Genomic DNA, 20,160 nt, shown 5'->3' with positions numbered 1-20,160 from the left:
TGTGGTCGAATTCAGTCTTTAAACTTTTACCTTATTCATCCAAATTGGTATTGGTTCATGAAAATTGCTATTTTAATTTGCATTTTGCTTTGCCGCGGCAGATGCAGGCATCATGTGTCTCGCAAAATCGTAAAATGTTTGAACCAGGAAAAAAACTGAGGAACTACTAAAGGATCTAAAAAGGAGCTAAAAATGGGAAAAATATTCAATAACATGTGTTGTTTGGGCGGTACGAATTTCACCGTATTTTTGATTTATATATTGTAAAAGAAAATCTTCTGTAGGTCAATCGTCAAAGGTCTTTTTACATGCCACTTTTTTATTTTATATTAAATTAGTTTCATAACTATTTTTTTATAAAGCTACTTTATTAATTTGAATATGAAACACCAGCACGAGAACAGATCGTTTTTAATACAGAATTATAAATGAAACAAGGTATTAACGAAGATTCAGACTAAAACGAGCCGAGAGATTAGCGTTAAAGTTAAACAGTCTATCACGTCGTACAAGGGGATTTTGTTCTGAATTAATTTTACGCTCAGAAATACCTGGTCACAGTTCTTTCTATGAACTAACATTTAGCTTATTGGCCTTTAATAAATGAATAGATAATAACAATTACTTTAATATAAACAAGATAGTTTTGTAAATGGTCCATCCGTCTTTTTTTTATTTAAATGTTCCATCTGATGTTAAGTGGAAAACCAAGGCATATAAACAGGGCATATCCATAGGGTATGCAAAGAATACATCCGTCAAATTGCTGTCCTGTGTCCGTCACAGCATTGCAACAAAGCTGCTTGGCGGCAGAAAAAAGTATGGCGGGAAACCTGTCATAAAAAGCTCTACTACTACTAAAGATGTAACAAACAACAATCGACATTTGTATGGTCGTGGTTTGTATGGTCTTGGTTTGTATAATCCTGGTCCCTAAATTAGGCTTCACTGTATTAAAGGAAGCCTTCCCCCCAGAATTTACGTTGTGACGAAATTGCTTAAAATTAGATTTTAAATATTGTACTTCTGTATTAAAAATAATAGTTTTAAACTTTATTTCATTAATTTTAGATATCCTAATAGATAATCAAAGAATTAAGAACATACAGAAGCCGTGTACACGACAAATATTGAAGGATTGAAAACCACTCCACTTAGTAGTATTTCTAACAGGCGGTTAGTTACTTTATAATATTTAGCATTGAATCTTAATTATTTTGTTCTAAACGTTTAACATAAAATGGGAAAAAGTTTGTGTGCTAGGAAAATGAGACTCCACGGGTGTGGAGTGAGACGTGCGCGGGGCGTTTTCACTGTTTTTGGACACAATGTACTGCATGCAATAATGGCTGAATGAGGGTTCTGTATGTACTTATTTCTGTGTAGATAAAATATAAATCGTCATCATCAACCCATTACCGACCCACTACAGGGCACGGGTCTCCTCTCAAAATGAGAAGGGGTTCTCTTCTTCTTCTTCTTTCCCTGGACTCGTCTACGTACTTGGTCGGCCGGAACCTTCCGTTGTGCCACTGGTAGGGCTCCCCGCTGGGTCACTCCAGCCAGCCGAGCTCACTCCAGAAGCTTAGCAGGCCGCCCAGGTCGTCAAGTGCCTCAGGGAGTGATGCCGGGGAGCCAAGGTATGCTGCGCGTTGATGAGAACGGGTTAGGCCGTAGTCTTCCACGCTGGCCAAGTGCGGATTGGTTGACTTCACTCCGTTGAGAACGTTATGGAGAACTCTCAGGCATGCAGGTTTCCTCACGATGTTTTCTTTCACCATTTAAAGCAAACGATATTTAAATTGCTTAAATTTGAGACGCATATAACTCCAAAAAGTTAGTGGTGCGTGCCGGGGCTCGAACTCGGTCTCCACGAAAGGAAAGCCTTAGCCACTAGGCTATAACCGATTCTCTTCTTTAAATTATAAATATCCCAATGGAATTTTGAATTGTGGGTACAGGACTACAGGATACTTTTTATGCTGAAACCGAATCGTTAAAAAGAAAATGGCCTATGCTACCAACATTATTATCAAACTAACCTACATATATACTCATGTATGTTATGTAAAGGACCAGAAGTTAAACATCAGTTTTCAATTATTTCGGCTTTCCTCGATGGAATGTTTGTTTGTATACGCAAACTGTCCATTTATTCACCTATGTCTTAGCCGCGGGCACCCCATGTCGATGTTGACACGGGTAAGGGAAAATTCACTTTATTTTATGGCCTCGTTAGTTCGCCTGTCACACAGAAACCGTACACGTAGTTTTTCATAATCGTAATTTATGTTGTTTATATCTAATCCAGTGAACAGTTTCTATAACCGATTTTGGCCACGGAGATCAATCTCCAGAGAGATTTTCCAACTACGCGGGAGATATTACGAGTATGTATGCGCAAACGCAGTTGCACTCTCACTCTCTCAAAGTGCGATAAAACCGACATAGTTGTAAAGAGATGAGGCGCAAGACAGACAGCTCAACGCGTTCTCCAAGGCATGGGGGTGAGTAGCCGTCAATCTCAGAACTCTGAGCTTCTACTACAAATGTCTTGATAGAACATCCCAATACATGTCTTATAACTTTAAACGAGCAATTCTTGTAAATATATAATTGTAATCTCGGAATCGGCTCCAACGAAATTCATGAAATTTAGTATACAGGAGGTTTCGGGGGCGATAAATCGATCTAGCTAGCATTTTTAGAAAATGTCTTTTTATTTGTGTTTTCCGGTAATAACCGATTTGGTGCAACAAAGTTGCACGGGTCAGCTAGTATTAATCATATACACTTATATTATAAATGTAAAAGTGTTCATGTTTAATGTTTAATGAAAATTTGGTATATGGATGGCTTGTATCCCGCGGAAGTACATAGCACATTTTTAAGTCCGGGAAAATATCCCTTTATGTCAATAGTTACCGCGGGATTTTTCGGAACAACCGCTACGAATGCAAATTAGGTCATGGACAACAGCTTCTAGGTAATAACTGGAAAAGTCTCTCGCAAACGCAAACAAAATTCCAAGGATAATCAAAAGAACTGGATGTATTTTCCATCATAGTTAATTATTATAAATCTATTATCGGCCCAGTACAGCGCACGGGTCTTCATCCAGAATAAGTCCTTCGCGCTGGCCCAATGCGAATTGATAGACTTCACACGCCCTTGAGAACATTAAGGAAGACTCTCAGATTTTCTCACAATGCTTTCTTTTTACGGTTTAAGCAAGTGATATTTCATTGCCTAACTTTAAAATGAACATAAGTCCGAACTCGGTCCTATAAGAAGTAAGGCTAACGCCCTAAGCACTAGGCTATCTTCGATAACTATTAATGTTTGTAATCGACGATCGTTTGTAGGCTGTATTTTATATAGTAACGAGCAAGGTTTGGGAATTTGAATAAGTACGCAGGTGCTTAGACTGGTTTATTAGCACAGAAACTTCGCGACACATACACAGTCTCTATGCCGTCCAGTTTCTCTTTGCAGGATAATTTCACACTTTCTGTTGACGGTTTAGCATTACAATACTGCTCCACTACACTCACTTAGCACAGTATACGAAAACTGTTCATTAATCATTTACCTGCATGTGCCTTGACAGTGGGCACCCGCACTTCTATATTGACATGGGTCCGGAAGTATGTTCACTATATACGAACTCATAAACATTCCTGTCGCGCCGAAACCAAATAACTAGTTTCACATTCTTGTTTACTTTTTATATTCTTTAAGTTGGGGTCCCAAAGTGTTGGAATGGCGACCCCGTACCGGTAAACACCGATACCGACATACGATATCAAGCGAGTCGCTAGGTGCCGCTGGAAGCAAGCGGCTCAGGACCATGGATTTTAGAACTCCCAACAAAAGACCTTTGACCAGCTGCCAGCAGAGGACGCCAATCGGTTGATAATATCATATATTTATAGGCATCGCATTTTTATAGTTATGATTGATGGACCAAGCAGATGATGGTCAGTGGACAACCGTGCCTATAAATAAAGCAAGACAACACAACTATAATCCAATATTTTCAGATGACAGATACTTATTTTTATTATTACAATACCACTCTATCTCTATGATCAATATTTTGACAAAAATTATAATAATTACAAACTAAAATTAATATTTACAAAAGATATAAGCAGTTTAACTGTTCACTCATGGACTTGGTAGCCAAAACGCTGGCGCTATTGTCTCTTTAAAGACTTAGCCGTTGGGTTAAATAAGCGCCAGCTCTTGGGTGAGCAGACGTCAAGACCATCTTTGGGGTCACGATTTGAATAAAAATTTTCGTGACATGAGAGATTGAATTAAGTAGTGCTATCCTTTTTCTACTCTTCCCTATAGGTATATAATTCTGGCATGAGAAGATGACTATTTGTTTTGTTTTTTGTTCTTACAACGGCAATAAAAATACACAAACTACCAAAATTTAGTCTCCATATTACGTTTCAAGCGTACTGGCACCTTTCGGATATGTACCCTGAAAAGCATATTAACTAAGCTGAATAGTAACAATTAAAATAATGCTAAAAGAATCAATAACGAAAACAAAAGTAGATAAAAATAAAACATCTCTAACTTCTGCCGTATCGTATGTAAAATGTACAATCGAAATAAACAAATAATTATTCTGTTATGATAAACAAACCAACCAAGCAACCTCAGTTCGTAATTCACAGAGAAACCACAGAGGCATTGAATATTAAAGTTCATTTAAGCTCACGCCATTTGCACATAGCTTATAATTAAAATTCATATTACGGGGCAGGCAATTACTAATGCTACACTCTGAAAGCTAAAAATAAAGGAGAAGTTTATTTGGAAGCCCACGCGAATAATTTCCACACGAGTAAAATGTTGTCTACGAATTTAGGTTAGATAAATATTAACTTTACCCGTACACATTCATGTAGAAAGAATATAAAACATACATTACTTACTTAATATACATTTTAGAATGAACATTAATATAGTGAAATAACAGTAATTTAACTGCAACACATACACGTAAATAAGATTTTGGTGAGAATTCCTCCCTGATAATTTGTTTGGAAACAAATCACATCTCTAACGTTTGTTTTGTCCTTTTTCGCTGAAATATCAATTTTAAATTTGTAATGAAATTTGAAACAGATATTTCTCCCAAATTTTTTCGCTTGTGTCGCAACGTGTCACACTTCACTCTACAGACTCATCAATAGGCTATAACACTCAATTGCTGGAATAAAGGACTCTCCCAACTGGGAGGGTTTGCTCATAATCTCCACTGGACAGACGGGTAAATCGTATAATATGGTAGAAGAAGCACAGAGACGCTGCTGACGGATTATCTCTTTTATATTCTCTTAGCCGCCTCGTACGACCTCTGCAAGAAGAGGAAGTGTGGTGTCAACTATTCTGATCTGCAGCCACCACTATTACTCTGCATACTACAAAAAGTAATTTGTGAAGATGTTTATATGTCTGAATAATTAATTTGTGTCCCCAAAAACAGTGCACAGAAATTTCTTGTTCAGGATTAATATTAAATACATTAATATTTGTAGGGGCGAAATGTTTTATTCCCAATTAAAATTCCAAGAGAAAAATTTCACGATACACAGAAAACTCGTCGAGAATCCTTGTACCTACTTCAAATGTCAAGAGAGAGAGTGTTAAATATTACCCACGCTCGCAACCATTACTTTCCTTTCAACAGCTTATTCGTCCCATCTGAAAAACCTTTGTTACAGACAATTAACTGCAGCGCTGGAATTTATGTCTTTCTAGGACCCTTTCAACCGTCATTCTAATTTTTCCGTGCAATCACTGGATCTTGCAAGAGTCACAATGAAGTACGAGCACAATGTAGCTTATAGTAAACTCTGCCATTTGAAGCCTTTGCTGATACGACTAATGGACGTACAGAAAAATCTGAGCACAACATCTTATTCAAATTTAGGTTTGGCTAGGAACCAATAAAGTATATTATGAAAATTAAGCTTAATTTGCTATACTCCTAACGCTTATCGAAAAATATAAATTAACAAATATTTTATATCAGACGGCTAAACGTTATAATATAGATCATAATATGCCCATATTATTTTATTAAATAAATGTTCAGGGTCCCTTTTTTTAAAAAAATCAGAATTAGATTAGCAATACTTATTATTGTTTATTAATTATCGTTAGCTAAATGATCTTAGAAAACTATAAACTACCTTTATTGTTTCAAAATAGCATCTAATGAATAGTTTCTTTCAAAAAAATCCGTTACTACTCCGTTGACCCTTTCCACGTACATCGATTGATTTTGTGTTTCATACTGACACGGTTCTTCGGCGTGATATTTCATATCAGTAATTTTCAGAGCGTCTTCAGTTTCCGCTGTTGTTATCTTCAAAGATATTAAGGCTTCTAATAAACCGAGTACGGAATAATCTCTTAAGTGTCTTAGAAAAATATTTCTCGGATAAATATCATCAATATTTAAATTACATTGTCTTAAAACCGCTGTCAGGGTTCCAAAATATATATCGAGCAGTTGGTAGTAATGTTTGGAGAGTAATTTTTGGTCTGCGGACATGTATAGAAAGTAAGATATATCTGTGACTGGTGACGCATAGCGCACCAATTGGTAATCAACGAACAGGACATCCACTGGTCTCTTCCCCTGCAATTGAAAACTGCGATTTACAAGGTCAAGGTCATAATTAATGTTGATAATGGTGATATAAATTAACATGGCTTATAATCTTACCTGATATTTAAAAAGAATATTGTTATTCCAACAATCTCCGTGACAAATGGTACTATAATTGGGTACTGGTGCAGAACATTTATTAAGTAACGCTAAAATATTCGGAGTAATATCTTCGAGCTTTGCTTTAGCTACAGGTTTTGAAATAACATTAATGGAAGATTTGTAATAGCTTATTAAACATTTCGGAATACTTTCCAGATCAGCGTATTGAATGTCCTTAGCACATAAGTTACGTATCATTTCGAAATCATCGGGATACAATTTTTGTAACGCGAAAGATAATGCATGTAGTTTGGCTAAATTTTTAAGCACTAGAGAAGTATGAGCGAAATCAATTTTCTGGAATCTGTCTAAGGGCCTGGTATCGTTTGACATATATATAGCAATAGTTTCTTTATCGTGTACGATACTCGCCAGCGCACAGTTTGGAAATTTAATTTTTAAACCTTCAATTACACTAAATCCTCTCTGGAGTTTAATTACATTTGGCACGATAATCTCATAAAAAACATATTCTCTATGATAAGATGCCCTAAAACACTTCCGATCTATTGGATTAGAATGCCATTTTATCATAACTTTTATATTAACAAGAACCCCATCTCTCACACCTTTTATATTTACTTTATGTATCCCACTAAGAAAACTGTCTATTTCATCTGTACCATACTCTACGAAATTTTCAATATTCGTAATGTTAGTTACGGCAGCCACTTTACGAATAATATCCACCAGATCTTCATGCACACGAGATATTTTACGAACACGCATTTTATGACTCTTTTTGTAGGAGTAGCTGATAAAATACTAAAAAATATCTTACCGATAAATCAACTGAAACTCTTGATTGACATTATCGTTCGATAAAGTTTGTTTATTCAGCACGGTATAAGTATAGAGCGATAAAGTATTGTAGTAATTTTAAATAGTTTGCTTTACTTTTATTTCATTGAGCAAAATGCTATTTTGTTTTCAAAATAAATCCTATAAAATTTCTGTCACGTTACTTTTTTATGTTACCACACATCATTAGTCTACGTATCAAATATTTCCGACTTACAGGTAAAATGCAACGTCGAAGTTTCTGTGCAACTTGTAATATGAGTCCACGAGGCAGGCGTGCATTGAACGTTATCAGCGCGGAACAAGTCCTGTCCAGACGAGTGTGAGATAAACTAGCCTACAATACCTTTTATAACGTCTCTCAATGCGTGTTCAACGAACTTCTACGTATGTAGGCTACTGGTTTTGCATTCAACGAACATCTGCGCAATTGTATACAGTTTCTGGTCACTGCAAGTAATCTAACTCCTATTGAAAACGACTTGATCGTCATAATACCAGAAAATTGATAATGTCATGCAAGGTACAATTCATACTCAATAGTTAATGTACCAAACTAAGCAGAACTAATGCACTATAAAAAGCTTAACTACTTTACCATTTCCGTACGAAAATTTAATTCTAACGAATATTAATTAATGTTTATGCGTTAACTTCTATATGACCAAAGTTATTCGTTTACACGCTAAAGGTAATTGAGTTCGTTTGCCTCGCTGAAAATATTTCGCAGGCAGGTAGTTGTTTGTTTAGGATGTATTCGTTGACGCCGGCCCCTTGCCTCCAGGCATTCTGAATTTGTAAGACCCAAACACATTTACCACACCCCGGGCGCATAAATTTACGACACCATGTTCATAGTATGGAATATGGAAAATTGATATCCAGCTATTTGCAATGCAAAAACAAACATCTAATACTTCAACATAGTAAAAACTAGGCATGAATATTGGGAATATGTCTGTCCCCTCAATAGCCTGCATGGCTGGTGATATAAAGCTTCAACAATAGCCCCGCAGGGCTTCGATTTTCCATTTGTCGTTTTGTTCATAACTTACTGACCTGCTCCGGCTTACTAGTGGCCTGAAGTATAGTTTATATGTCCGGTAACTCTATACTCAATATATATTTTAACACTTCTATATATTGTACGTAGATTTTGCTTAACATTATAGACCCATAGTTAAAGCAGATGTAATAATGTAGGTTTTTATATTTTGCACTACCAGTACGCAAAAATGCCTATCTGATTTTTGTTACAGTACGCTGCGTCCTAAAGCTTGGCGGGCGATTCCGCAGGGCACAGTTAGTATAGTATGAAATATAATCGTGGTATTTATTTAACTAGCAAAATTAATTACTTCCATCATTAGAATAATATATTAATTAAGTATTATTAAATTTAATAAACTCACCTTAATTAACACCATAATATGCGTCCTTTGGGGCCTAATATTGTCATTATCGGGTGGTTCTCTCCAAGAGCGGAAGGTACCTAATTAGAGGATTATTTATTAATGACTCAACACCTTCATTAAGTTTGTAATCTGTACGCATTCGAACTTTTATTCGTTTTGGATCCTTTCCTCTAGTTTACTAACCAATGTTCTTTTAAATTTTAAATAAAAATACTAACGAATTTCAAGAATTCAAATAATCAATAAAAACAAATAAATAAACAGAATAACCATCTTGAGTAAACTAAGTGCAGAAAGTTAAAAAAAAGTGCCTAATCTTTTAAAAGGGTTCTAAAGTTTAATGTGTCAAATACAAAGATATCAGAAAAATCATGAGCGTCATTGGTAACATAATTTTGGCAAACGGAAATAAGTCTAGACATACGGGAAATCGGTTTTGGGTACAAATCCAATTCCCATGAAAAGTCGTATTTTTCGTTGGCTCGGCCGCACAGCCTGCGCAATTACTCGGCCCCTGTACCTACTTACATTAATCTAATTGGCTCCGGGCAATGTACACATGAGGACAGGGCAATAATATGGCCAAGGTCCGGTTAAGTGACTAAATAATGTGCTTTGTTGAATAAAGTAACAGCACACTCTTGCAGAAGTTTCATTGAAATAATAATATCATCATCGACCCATTACCACAATGAGAAGGGATTAAGGCTCTAGTCCACCACGCTGGCCAAATGCGGATTGGTGAACTCTACATACCCTTAAAAACATTATGTAGAACTCTCAGGCATGCAGGTTTCCTCACGATGTTACACTTCACCGTCGAAGCAAGTGATATTTTTAATTACTTACAACGCACATAACTTAGTAAAGTTAGAGGTGCGTGCTGAGCTCCTACCTACTGCGCTATCACCGCTTAACGTTTTAAATAATAATGTAATACGTTATTATTATTCACTTTAAGTAAAATTATTTATAGGTCTAGTTTGAAGCGGGGCAATTAGTCAGTGGGTTATTACAGTATTCATAGAGATGAATAAATTAGTCTTTGGGGACGATAGAAGTGAAGAATAAATATAAATGTAGAACTATGTACATATACACAGTATACATACAGCTCATGGGAAACGTTCGGTGACGATGACGCGAGTTCCATGATTTATGTTCACCAAAAAGTGCTCAACATCATAAAGAAGTTTTCAGTTGTCATAAACTACGTTTGCATTATTAGTTTATTTTATAATATTTATTGCGTGTAAATTAATTTATGTATTAGTATGCAGTTATTCGTTTGTAAGTATTTTAAAACCACCATTTTGCACAACTTGCTTTGTCTGCTCTCCTCCTTTTCCCTAATTCTAAGAATGCCTGGCATTGATTGCTACTTAGGCCGCCTTTTGTATAATAATAATTTTAATAAAATAAAATAGTTCAACAACACGCTTGGTATAAAAAACTAAACTAATTTCTACCTTTTAGTTTAGTTTATTTACAAAAGCGATTTTTTTTTGTTTTTCTTGATCTATTATTTTCATTAGAGCAAAATTAATCGGTAACCCATTCACCGTTAAAGAGATAATTAGAGATCAAAGAGAGATGTTAAAGATAATGGTTGGAAATTAAAATGAACATCATACCTGCCTTAGTGACTATAGCTGAAAATTATAAAAATTAACTAAAATCTTATTTTACAAATTAAAAAATTGGAATAATCTTATCAAATTTGTGTATTGTCATCGGTCCTCGATATGTCTACAAAGTTTGAAAGAAATCTGACCGTTTAAAGTGGGTCAAAATAGCGTTCAAAGAAGTCGGTTACAAACATATAAGTGAAGCTAATATAAAGCGTGTAAAAATACGCAGTGCCTTCATTAACATCGTCTGTTTGTAAGTATAAAGGTCAAATGGGGTCACGGATTACGGCACATAGCAAGGTTATGGCAGAGTCATCGTCATCATCGTCATCACCGTCCTTAGCCAATCTATGTGTCACTGCTGAGCACAGCCTTGTTATCTCATATCAGGAAGAAGTTTGAGCTTAGATCCTTCACGATTATTATTGTCACTTCCTCACATTAGTGACAATAACCGTGACCAATATTTTAATGGGGTCACTCATGTTAAATCTTGTTATTATGATATAGACACTGCATATATATACTTATAATGGAAGATTTCTGTACAATTAATATATTTTGAAAATTTTGACCTGGGGATGCTTTATAATCGATACTGAGTCCAAAACCGATTTTTATTTAATTTTTGTGACTGTGTGTCTGTCTGTCCGGGCATCACGTGAAAACTACTGAACGGATTTAAATACAATTTGGTATAGTGGTAGCTGATATACCGGTTCAACATATAGGATACTTTTTATGCCGCTAAACAGTAAGTTTCCTCCGGGTAACGGGATGAGAATTTTTATCAATTTTACTTTATAGCTCCGTTAAATTTGAACCGTTTTTAATAATTCTTTTTTTATTTGAAAGTGTATACTATCAAGCATGTGTTATTCAATTTTAATGAAGATCTTGTAAATAATGTCGGAGATAAAGGACATAACTCTTCACAAATAACAGTAAGTCGCCAGGCTTATGGGAAAACGATACGAAAGTTTGTGAGGATGGATGAATGGATGGATGTGTGTATGTATGTATCAACTAATATAATGACAACTGACATGACATTATAATGACAAGCCACGATGATTATTATGTTAGCATCAGATCTATTCTAGCTTCTCGATTAACTACTACGCGGGCGAAGTCGCGAGGGTCCGCTAGCTTTCTATAAGTTTGTACAGTTATCACATTTTGGCTCTCAATTGATCCCAGGTTTACCTAATATAACTCCTATGTGACTTGTGAGCATGCTACCACCTGAGACTATATCTTCACATTCCATCAGCCGAGATTGCAGTCAAGGGGTAACTGGTAGTGAAATAATAACAAGGAATTAATTTCAGAACAATAGCTATTTATTTTAATTCCATAAACGGTTCCAAATATTCTTATTTATATCAGTACTGGTAATTTCCTAACAGTAAAACTGAATACCTAATAATTTTCGATTGCGTAGCCGCTCTACAAAAATAATGTAAATGTAATAATGCTCTATAATGTCAATGGTACAGCGCACCGCTGGGTCACTACAGCCAGCCAAGCTCAATCCAGAAGCTTAGCAGGCCGCCTAGGTTCTTTAGTGCTTTGGGAGTGATGCTGGGGAGCCAAGGTATTCTGTATGTGTCTGCTACTCCCTTGCATTGGAGCATTACGTTGGTTGGTGTTTAATCTACCTCCATGCATGCTACATGAAAAATGCTACATGCTAGCCACTAGAAAAACAAAACAGTTATTTGCGAGAGTTATCAAAAGTTAGCTTTACCATAAAAAATACGCTTTTCATATTTAAATGATTCTTGTTAAACTACGGAGCAACTGGAATTTGGACGGATATAACTGCGGTCTGTGGAGAGCCGTCAAAACGCCGTGTGCTGTAAATGAAGTATAGTTCCGCTTAGCAACCCCTCAACCCTACAAAACACCCCTTTAGATATCTCATTTGCTTTTGCACTTCCGAGAATGATAAAGATCAGCGTATCGTGTGGACACCCATGTCAAAATAGACGGCCTGTCAAACAGGGTACCTATACGTGTAGAGCGCTATCTAACCCTCTAATGAGATTATTAACAACGTATGACGTACTTGTATAATAAATTTCCTGGCAAAGTTTTTGTCTGGTGAGAGGGTTCGGCCGGAGCTAGTTACCATCCTACCAACAAAGATGTGCCAACAAGCGATTCCGCATTGCGGTACGATGTCGCGTAGAAACCTTTAATTGGTTTAACATAACTACCATACTTCTGGCAGGTTACCATCTGAGGTGAGATAGCAGTCAAGAGCTAAGTTGTAGTTAAATAAAAGAAAAATGTTAACATTAAAGCAAGAAGTTATTTTCTCAACCGTTACATCTAGGTGTAACTGGTTAGGCATCATCATCACCACCACCATTATGTTTTACGACTTCTTAAGCTACTTCTCTTATAGGAGAGAAGGATACAGTGCATAGAGACCATACTTATCCGTATTGGAAATGCCATTTAATAAATAAATAAATAAATATACTACGACAATATCGCCAAATCATCGCCATCTAGCCCCAAAGTAAGCGTAGCTTGTGTTATGGGTACCAAGATGACTGATTAATATTTTCATGAATAATATACATAAATACTTAGAATATTCATAGAAACACCCAGACGCTGAAAAACAATTATGCTCATCACACAAACATTTTCCAGTAGTGGGAATTGAACCCACGGCCTTGAACTCAGAAAGCAGGCTCGCTGCCCACTGCGCCAGTCAGCCTAAAAAGCAGCGAGGTTAATGTTATGTTAATGTACACATAGGGTGTTAATGTGACCCTATTGGGACCCTGCGTGTATGGACGGACAGATGAACATCATTATTTGTCTGTCCTTTCGTCAGCGGACTAACTAAACTGTAACAGGTTGAGGGATCAAATTTTCACAGAATGTGTATTGTATCGCCGCCACAACAACGAATAATAGATATTAAAATTTTATTATTTAAAGGGCTAGTTAGGCATACGAGAATCAATAATACGTGTATACTAGAAAACGTGTGTTTTTGGTGCTTTTACATTTTAATAATGTTAGTACTATGTAGTGTTTCATATTGCATTATGATACGTAACCAATCGTGTCAATTTACACTTTATCAGTATTAAGTGTAAATAGATACCATCTTGCTTTTGCACTTGTACCACGCTCACAGAATTAAAAACGTATCCTAATTCTGTGACCACGCTATAACTTTATTTTTATTTTATTTATTAAGGCCCAAACAGTATACTTAATACTTATAATTAATAAATAACACATACACCAATTAAGTAGCAGCTAATAAATCGAACGAATACATTAAAATTTACAACAAACTTATAACTTAATTATGAAACTTTAGAATATAGGCTTGAAAGAAAAAAAAACACATATTATTGATAAATAATGTTAATAAGGAAAGACCCTTATTAACAATATCCATCAAAGTGGATATATGAAAACATAAGTAGTACTTTTACGTTGAACAATTAGAAGTTAGAATTTAGAATAAAGATGTTTTTAAATAACTTTACCTTTTAAATACTAAATTAAATAACTTTAAGTACATTTAAATGCCATGCTTTTAGTATCACGCGTTGCCCTTCACGTTTCAGTTAGAACACAACAATTTTTCCTTTTAATAAAACTAAGGAAGACTTGACTATATACCCTTAAGAAAACGAACAGATATTGTTAGTATCCCTTTGTTTCGAGAAAAAGGAATTTTGTATGACTAAATTTGAATGCCAAATGTATTGTAGCCACGCTCTTTGTCGCCTATAGCAAAATGGAAAGCGTTGTCTGTGCACCGACTAGCGAGCAAACAAGGGCAAATGCTGCAATATTGTGTGCCGAGGACCCTCTACTGGGCTGGCATTTACATATTGTTACGATATAAGATGGAACACTGTTTATCGAAGAGTATTTTCATCGTGTATATTTCGAACGGCGCCTGGAATGTTCTAACCCTGATAATATATCCAAATAGATTATGCTCAATGGCTTTTATACCCTTTTAAATATTGTATGGTTAGACGACCTCCCAGGCGCAAACGTGAGCGCTGTGAATTTAAGTAGGGGGTGCAGGGTTCGATTCCCGGCACAGGGCAATTCGGGAAATTATAGTTTCTCTGGTCTGGTTTGGTAGGAGGCTTTGGCCGTGGCTAGTTACCACTCTACCGACAAAGACGTGCTGCTAAGCGATTTAGTGTTCCGGTGCGATGTCGCGATGAAACCGATTAGGGTTCTGACTACCCGCTCCAATGTTAGACTGCATCATCACTTACAACCAGATGAGATTGTAGTCAAAGGCTAACTTGTAGTGGAATAAAAAAAGTATCAAATTTAAATAAAAGAAGCATAAATTAAGTAACAATATCCTCAGATCGACGACCGCAATGCAACGATCTAAATATTCGCAGTAAACCAATTAAGGTATGTCCGAACTAACTATCTCACAACTCAATCCTGGAAGTTCTCCGTTCGGTGATTTTTCGTTTACCTTTTTTATGTTTGTACACCAATTTCGTTCCATCTTATCGTGGTGGATTTGCGTTTTCTTTTATATACGGTAACGGACGCTCGTGAGTCTTGATGTGGTCAGTTCAAATTTCGTTATATTTTATTTATTAGTTTAATCTACTAATTTCTACAAATATCCTGTGATTTGTAGATAGGAAATTTGGACAAATACCACTGAAAAAGGAAACAGTGTAGTCTTCTTTTTTAAGACACTTTGGTATTACTATTTAAGTTATGCTTTGATGAAAGGAAATCTCGCCCAATAAAATACATCGCTCTTAGATCTAGTTTGGAATATATTAGCGTTCGATAGACTTTGGGACTTGGTTGAGATTGAAAAAACACTCACAACACAAGCAATATAAAAAGGTAATTTCTTTTTTTAAAGCTATTCTCCGATGAACCACTTGTTATACGCGACGTGGACTTAAAAATGGTCAGGAAATTAGCTTCTTGTTTAGCCAGGCCGGCAACCGGAAACCAAGTCTTAGCTAGGCAGCAATTCAGCTAACACCAGAACGGCTAAATAGTTATCGATATCGGACTGCCTTATAAAGAGACATATTGCTGATTCGACTTTATTGTTACGCAAATCAGTAATTTTATGTAAGCAACATGAATTTCGTGTGTTGAAGGCAGATCAGAATATAGTTTGTCATCACCCCGTCTATACCCCCGCGTCTCGTCTGCGCATCTACAATCATCTACTGCGATCACCAATCCATCTGCCCAGCGTGGTAATTATAGGTAAACACTTCCGTTGGGACAGACCTTTAGTCCAGCAGTGGACATTTATGCTAGTATTTTAGGCATGTACCAGTTCACTATAAAAGTAAATCATGATGCACTCAAAAATGGAACAGGCTAACCTAAAAGAGGCAAAAAATATTATGTTATCCGTATGCCAGTAATTGGGTCTACCCGGTCTACAATAGCAGCGTACCGGAAAGCCAAATCGCAGTACAAGCTTCACCGGTAGGGTGAATTCTAAAAATATTCTCTGAAATATATATTTGCGCATTAACCCTTGAGGCAAACATGAATATTGACCGTCCTTTCATCTTTAACACAAACAGACCAATGTGAAGTAGAACAGATTTTTAAAATGTAAACATTTCCAGAAAAATCGAGCGCACTGTGTCGAAATCCGCTTTGAGCATCTCAAATGCAATACTGGCTTATTTTGCATTCGGAGCTCTGGAGAAATGCTTAAGAGGACAAGGGAATTATTTGAACAATCTTTTGTGTGCAATATACTAGAGTACGTAAACTGCTCCGAAAATATCACTGTCTGCGTGCCAAAAAATATACCAAAGGGGCCAACCACTTGTGACAGAGCTGACATCCGTATTAAAATAAAATCTTTGGAAGATATATTGAAAACCAGTAACTAGTTCACTAATAATGTAAAGAAAGGATCATTGGAATTACATGTAATAAAAAAACATTACTCAGCACAGACATATTTATACAACAGCTGCTATTTTGCATTTAAAGTTTTCACTCATTTTTCACTCAAACGATAAAAAACAGTATTGATTTCACGCCAAATTGTTGCACGAAATTCGTTGTTTGTGGTTATGCGGTTAAGTGGAACAGCCGTAAAAAAGTGTGAATAAAAAGTAGCAATTATCGCATTTCAACCTCAAAGCCACTGAATGAGTTTAAATTGATGATAAATAAAGTATTCAAAAGTTTTAATATTATAATAGAAAAAATCCACGGTTACTTTTTCGTCTCGCAACTGTGTCTTAAAATGCATCCAAAAACTCATATATAAATGAAATTGTATTTATTGTGGACATTCTTTTCATTGAGTTTAGCTTTGCCTAGCTTTCTTCAGCTTTGTCGACTTATCAGTACTGCACATTCCTCTAAAATAACAGATTAGGTACTTAAATACTAAAATAAAACGAAACGACTGTCATCATGTTTCACATTATATTTTGCAACTTAAACAGTATCAAAAAACTAAATAAATTTAGAAACCCTGAATCAGCAAATGTGATAGAAGCATTTGGAGTACAAATATTACCACCCTTTAATAATCAGAATAGTGGAACCTTCACTATTTCGCTTGGACATACTGGTAGATTTCAATGTATTGTTCTCTGAATACGGTTAGTCAAAGTTCAAACATATATGTTTGCTCAGGAGCAGGGTAGGACTGTATCGCAAGGCGCTATGGATTTTTGGTAGGGATGCTTACTTACTAGCCACCAACGAGGTCTTCTATCAGACAAAATAAAGTGAAGCATCGCACTAGACACGAAACAAGAGAATATTGTTTTATTTGCCTTTCATATCTAAGACTTTATACTATTGCAGTTTGGTGAATTTTTGTACCAACGTACCCCTGTTAGAAGACTATAAGTTATATAGATTTATATCTATTGAATCACATGTTTGGGATCTCACGAATTATATAGTCTACAAACTAGACTAGTCTCTAGTCTCGATGAAAGTTGAAATTCTGAATACTTATGTTTGTTTATCGGAAAATAGTATTGAGAGAAACAAAACATCCTCAGACTTTGAGTAAAATACATTACGCAACATTTTCAATAAATACAACACGTCGACCCAGTTTATCCTCCCTATTGCATTGCTCAGTGCCGGTGTTAGGGTGCATTAGACCGTAGGGGTGTGTATCGATTGAGCCACCCTACACGCTGCCACCCTTTCATTACTTGCGATACTCGCTTCATATCGGATCATAGTTTTAATGTGATGTATTGTTTTTATTCGTAAAAAAACAGCGCAATTGTTTTTAAAGTCTTTACAGCTTCATAATGTACGATAATTATAAAAAGATGTTCAAAAACTCTGGCAAGTGAGAATGAAACTGGCGAACCGAGTGTTTCGTACTTTGGAGGAAAACATAGTTATTTGTTCATTTTTAAAGAACTTAGGATAAAACTAAGAATACTTAAAGAAATTGATCGTTCCTGATTTTTTATTATTCATATTTCATTTATTCATGATAAGTCAAGAACTATGCAGTTTAAATAATAAACCAATCTTTTTTGGCTCAGTAAATAAAATATTTTTAATGATATTTTTTCGCTTTTTTAATAATTTACAGTGAACTATAATGTTCGAGATAGTATTTTCAGCAGTGATCTTAAATCAATCGCATCAGTACTTATTAAAATGAAGACACAAACTATACATAGCTTTCACAAAAATACAAAGTTTATAATTCCCACGAATCTTGAAACTAAACTTAAATAAAAGTGCTTTAAGTCATGCGTTCCTTTACAAAGTGTTTCATTAGAAAAGCATATCCATTTTTAGACCTACAACTATGCTTTAAGAAACATACTTGTGGAATCCGAAATCTGAACAAGGTCAATCGAGCCTCAGGTATAATTTATTATTTCGTAACAGATTTGTCCGAACATCTAAATTTAGAATACGAATGACGGCTGGTGATGAACGATATGGCTAACGTAACAATCGCAAGTACCCACTCGAGCAGGAATCCTGCTCTTATCTAATAAATCAAACGCAAAACACCTTCTAGGGATGCACATAGTCAGTTTTGATAAATATTTTTAACAACTGATATCTTATCCACAAAATTCGTGCGTTGTTACGGTTGTTGCGCGTTTTTAAGCGTGAACACTGAACGTTTATCTGAGCGTCTGAAAAACATTTATACTGGCCACAAGTTCTTAAACTCCATATAACAAAAGCGTGTTTTGATATGCCCATGAACATATCGACTCGTCAAAGCGCTAAATCAACTCGTTTCTCTAATGAAATCTCCAAGCGCGCATTTGTTAGTCGCTCAGTCAGTCACAAGCGAGGGATTGAGTCTGTACGCTGCAACCTATTGCCTCGTAACTTCAACAACGCACGTCACCTAAATGCGCGCTTAAATATGTATACCATCACTAAGATAGAAGAATATTATTCAGCCGTTATAGATCCATTAATAGGTTATATCCGAAACTGAAGAAAACTTAAATATCTGTCTGACAGGCATGTATGACAGTCTAACTTAAGTTTAGATCCGCAAAGACTATAAAAAATAAAATCTTCTTTTTTATAAATTGAATATGGCTTGACAAGCAAATATCAGGAAAGAATAACAAAAAAAAGGATTTAATTAATGGGAGTTTTTTTTTGCCAAAAAAGCTTATTCGAAGAAAATATATAAGTTCAACCTCAACCTAGACCTTAGTCAAATGCAACATAGAGTTTAATTTAATATAAAATACACAAGCATACGGCTAATGAACAAGAAAAAATAAGTTACTCTTTCGCGTGCTGTACCCATACAAACAATTGCATGCAATTTTTTTACACGTTCCAGCGTTACATTTCCTCAAAAAAGAACACAATATAAAGATATTAACTACGAAGTAAATTGGAAACTTAGTTACCCAACTCATAAAAAGTAAGACGCAAATTACACCACTAATTGCAAGATTGCAATATGAAGTTAGTTCGTACTCATACAAACTTTTAATAGCGTACGTGAGTTTCTTGCGGAGTGTTGGTAATATGAGTCTTAATGCGGGTAGTCGCACATTATCCGCTTATCGCCTATTGCACTTATACCGCGACCCTTGAAATTTAATCCTAGCGTTTAAAGTATTAACAGCTCCAATGTACACAACTAGTGTTTCGAAGAAATTGATTTTGTCGTAGTTACTTACATGAAATGAGTTATTTCTGTAACCAATGTTACAGCTTTTTAAAATTATCATCTCAACTGAAGGAAGACTACTGGACATATTTATATCTTTTGTGAGTTTCGGTTTCGTGCCATTTGTATCCAGGGGCTCCCGGAGGGGTCTATCAATCCTGCCCTTTGCAGTCTGTGGTCCGAGGGTCAACATTTTAGCGCGTTAGGACCCCATTGTCCATCTAACGAATTTTCTTCCTCCATTCTTTAACATAACTCTTCATTCTTGTTTTGATCAAGTAGTGACCAAACTTTCATGTTAGGTCTTCTCGTCATCTTAGGTTTCGTACAGTTAACGACCGT

The 20,160-nt window shown here is 35.7% G+C and overlaps 2 protein-coding genes across 8 annotated transcripts in view; both read right to left on the bottom strand.

The window, feature by feature from the left end:
* Positions 1 to 20,160, bottom strand: part of LOC120628855 (kazrin) — a 176,642-nt gene that overhangs the window by 130,772 nt on the left and 25,710 nt on the right. The window lies entirely within an intron of this gene.
* LOC120628792 lies at positions 6,221 to 7,135 on the bottom strand. Its single transcript, XM_039897411.1, has 2 exons — positions 6,758 to 7,135; positions 6,221 to 6,670 (listed from the first exon to the last, which is right to left on the bottom strand). Exons 1-2 carry the CDS (start codon positions 7,133 to 7,135, stop codon positions 6,221 to 6,223), a joined length of 828 nt encoding a protein of 275 aa, XP_039753345.1.

Source organism: Pararge aegeria, chromosome 13 (genome assembly GCF_905163445.1).
Source record: "Pararge aegeria chromosome 13, ilParAegt1.1, whole genome shotgun sequence".
NCBI classification, from domain to species: domain Eukaryota; kingdom Metazoa; phylum Arthropoda; class Insecta; order Lepidoptera; family Nymphalidae; genus Pararge; species Pararge aegeria.
Note: the sequence above shows the minus strand (reverse complement) of the source record. Positions and strands in the feature narration are given on the sequence as shown.

Bases quoted from the DNA above. Each gene is read 5' to 3' on its own strand.
- LOC120628792 (XM_039897411.1), bottom strand. From the start codon at position 7,135: ATGTCAAACGATACCAGGCCCTTAGACAGATTCCAGAAAATTGATTTC. The intron at 6,671-6,757 runs GTAAGATTATAA...TTTCAATTGCAG, and splicing joins ATATTCTTTTTAAATATCAG to GGGAAGAGACCAGTGGATGT.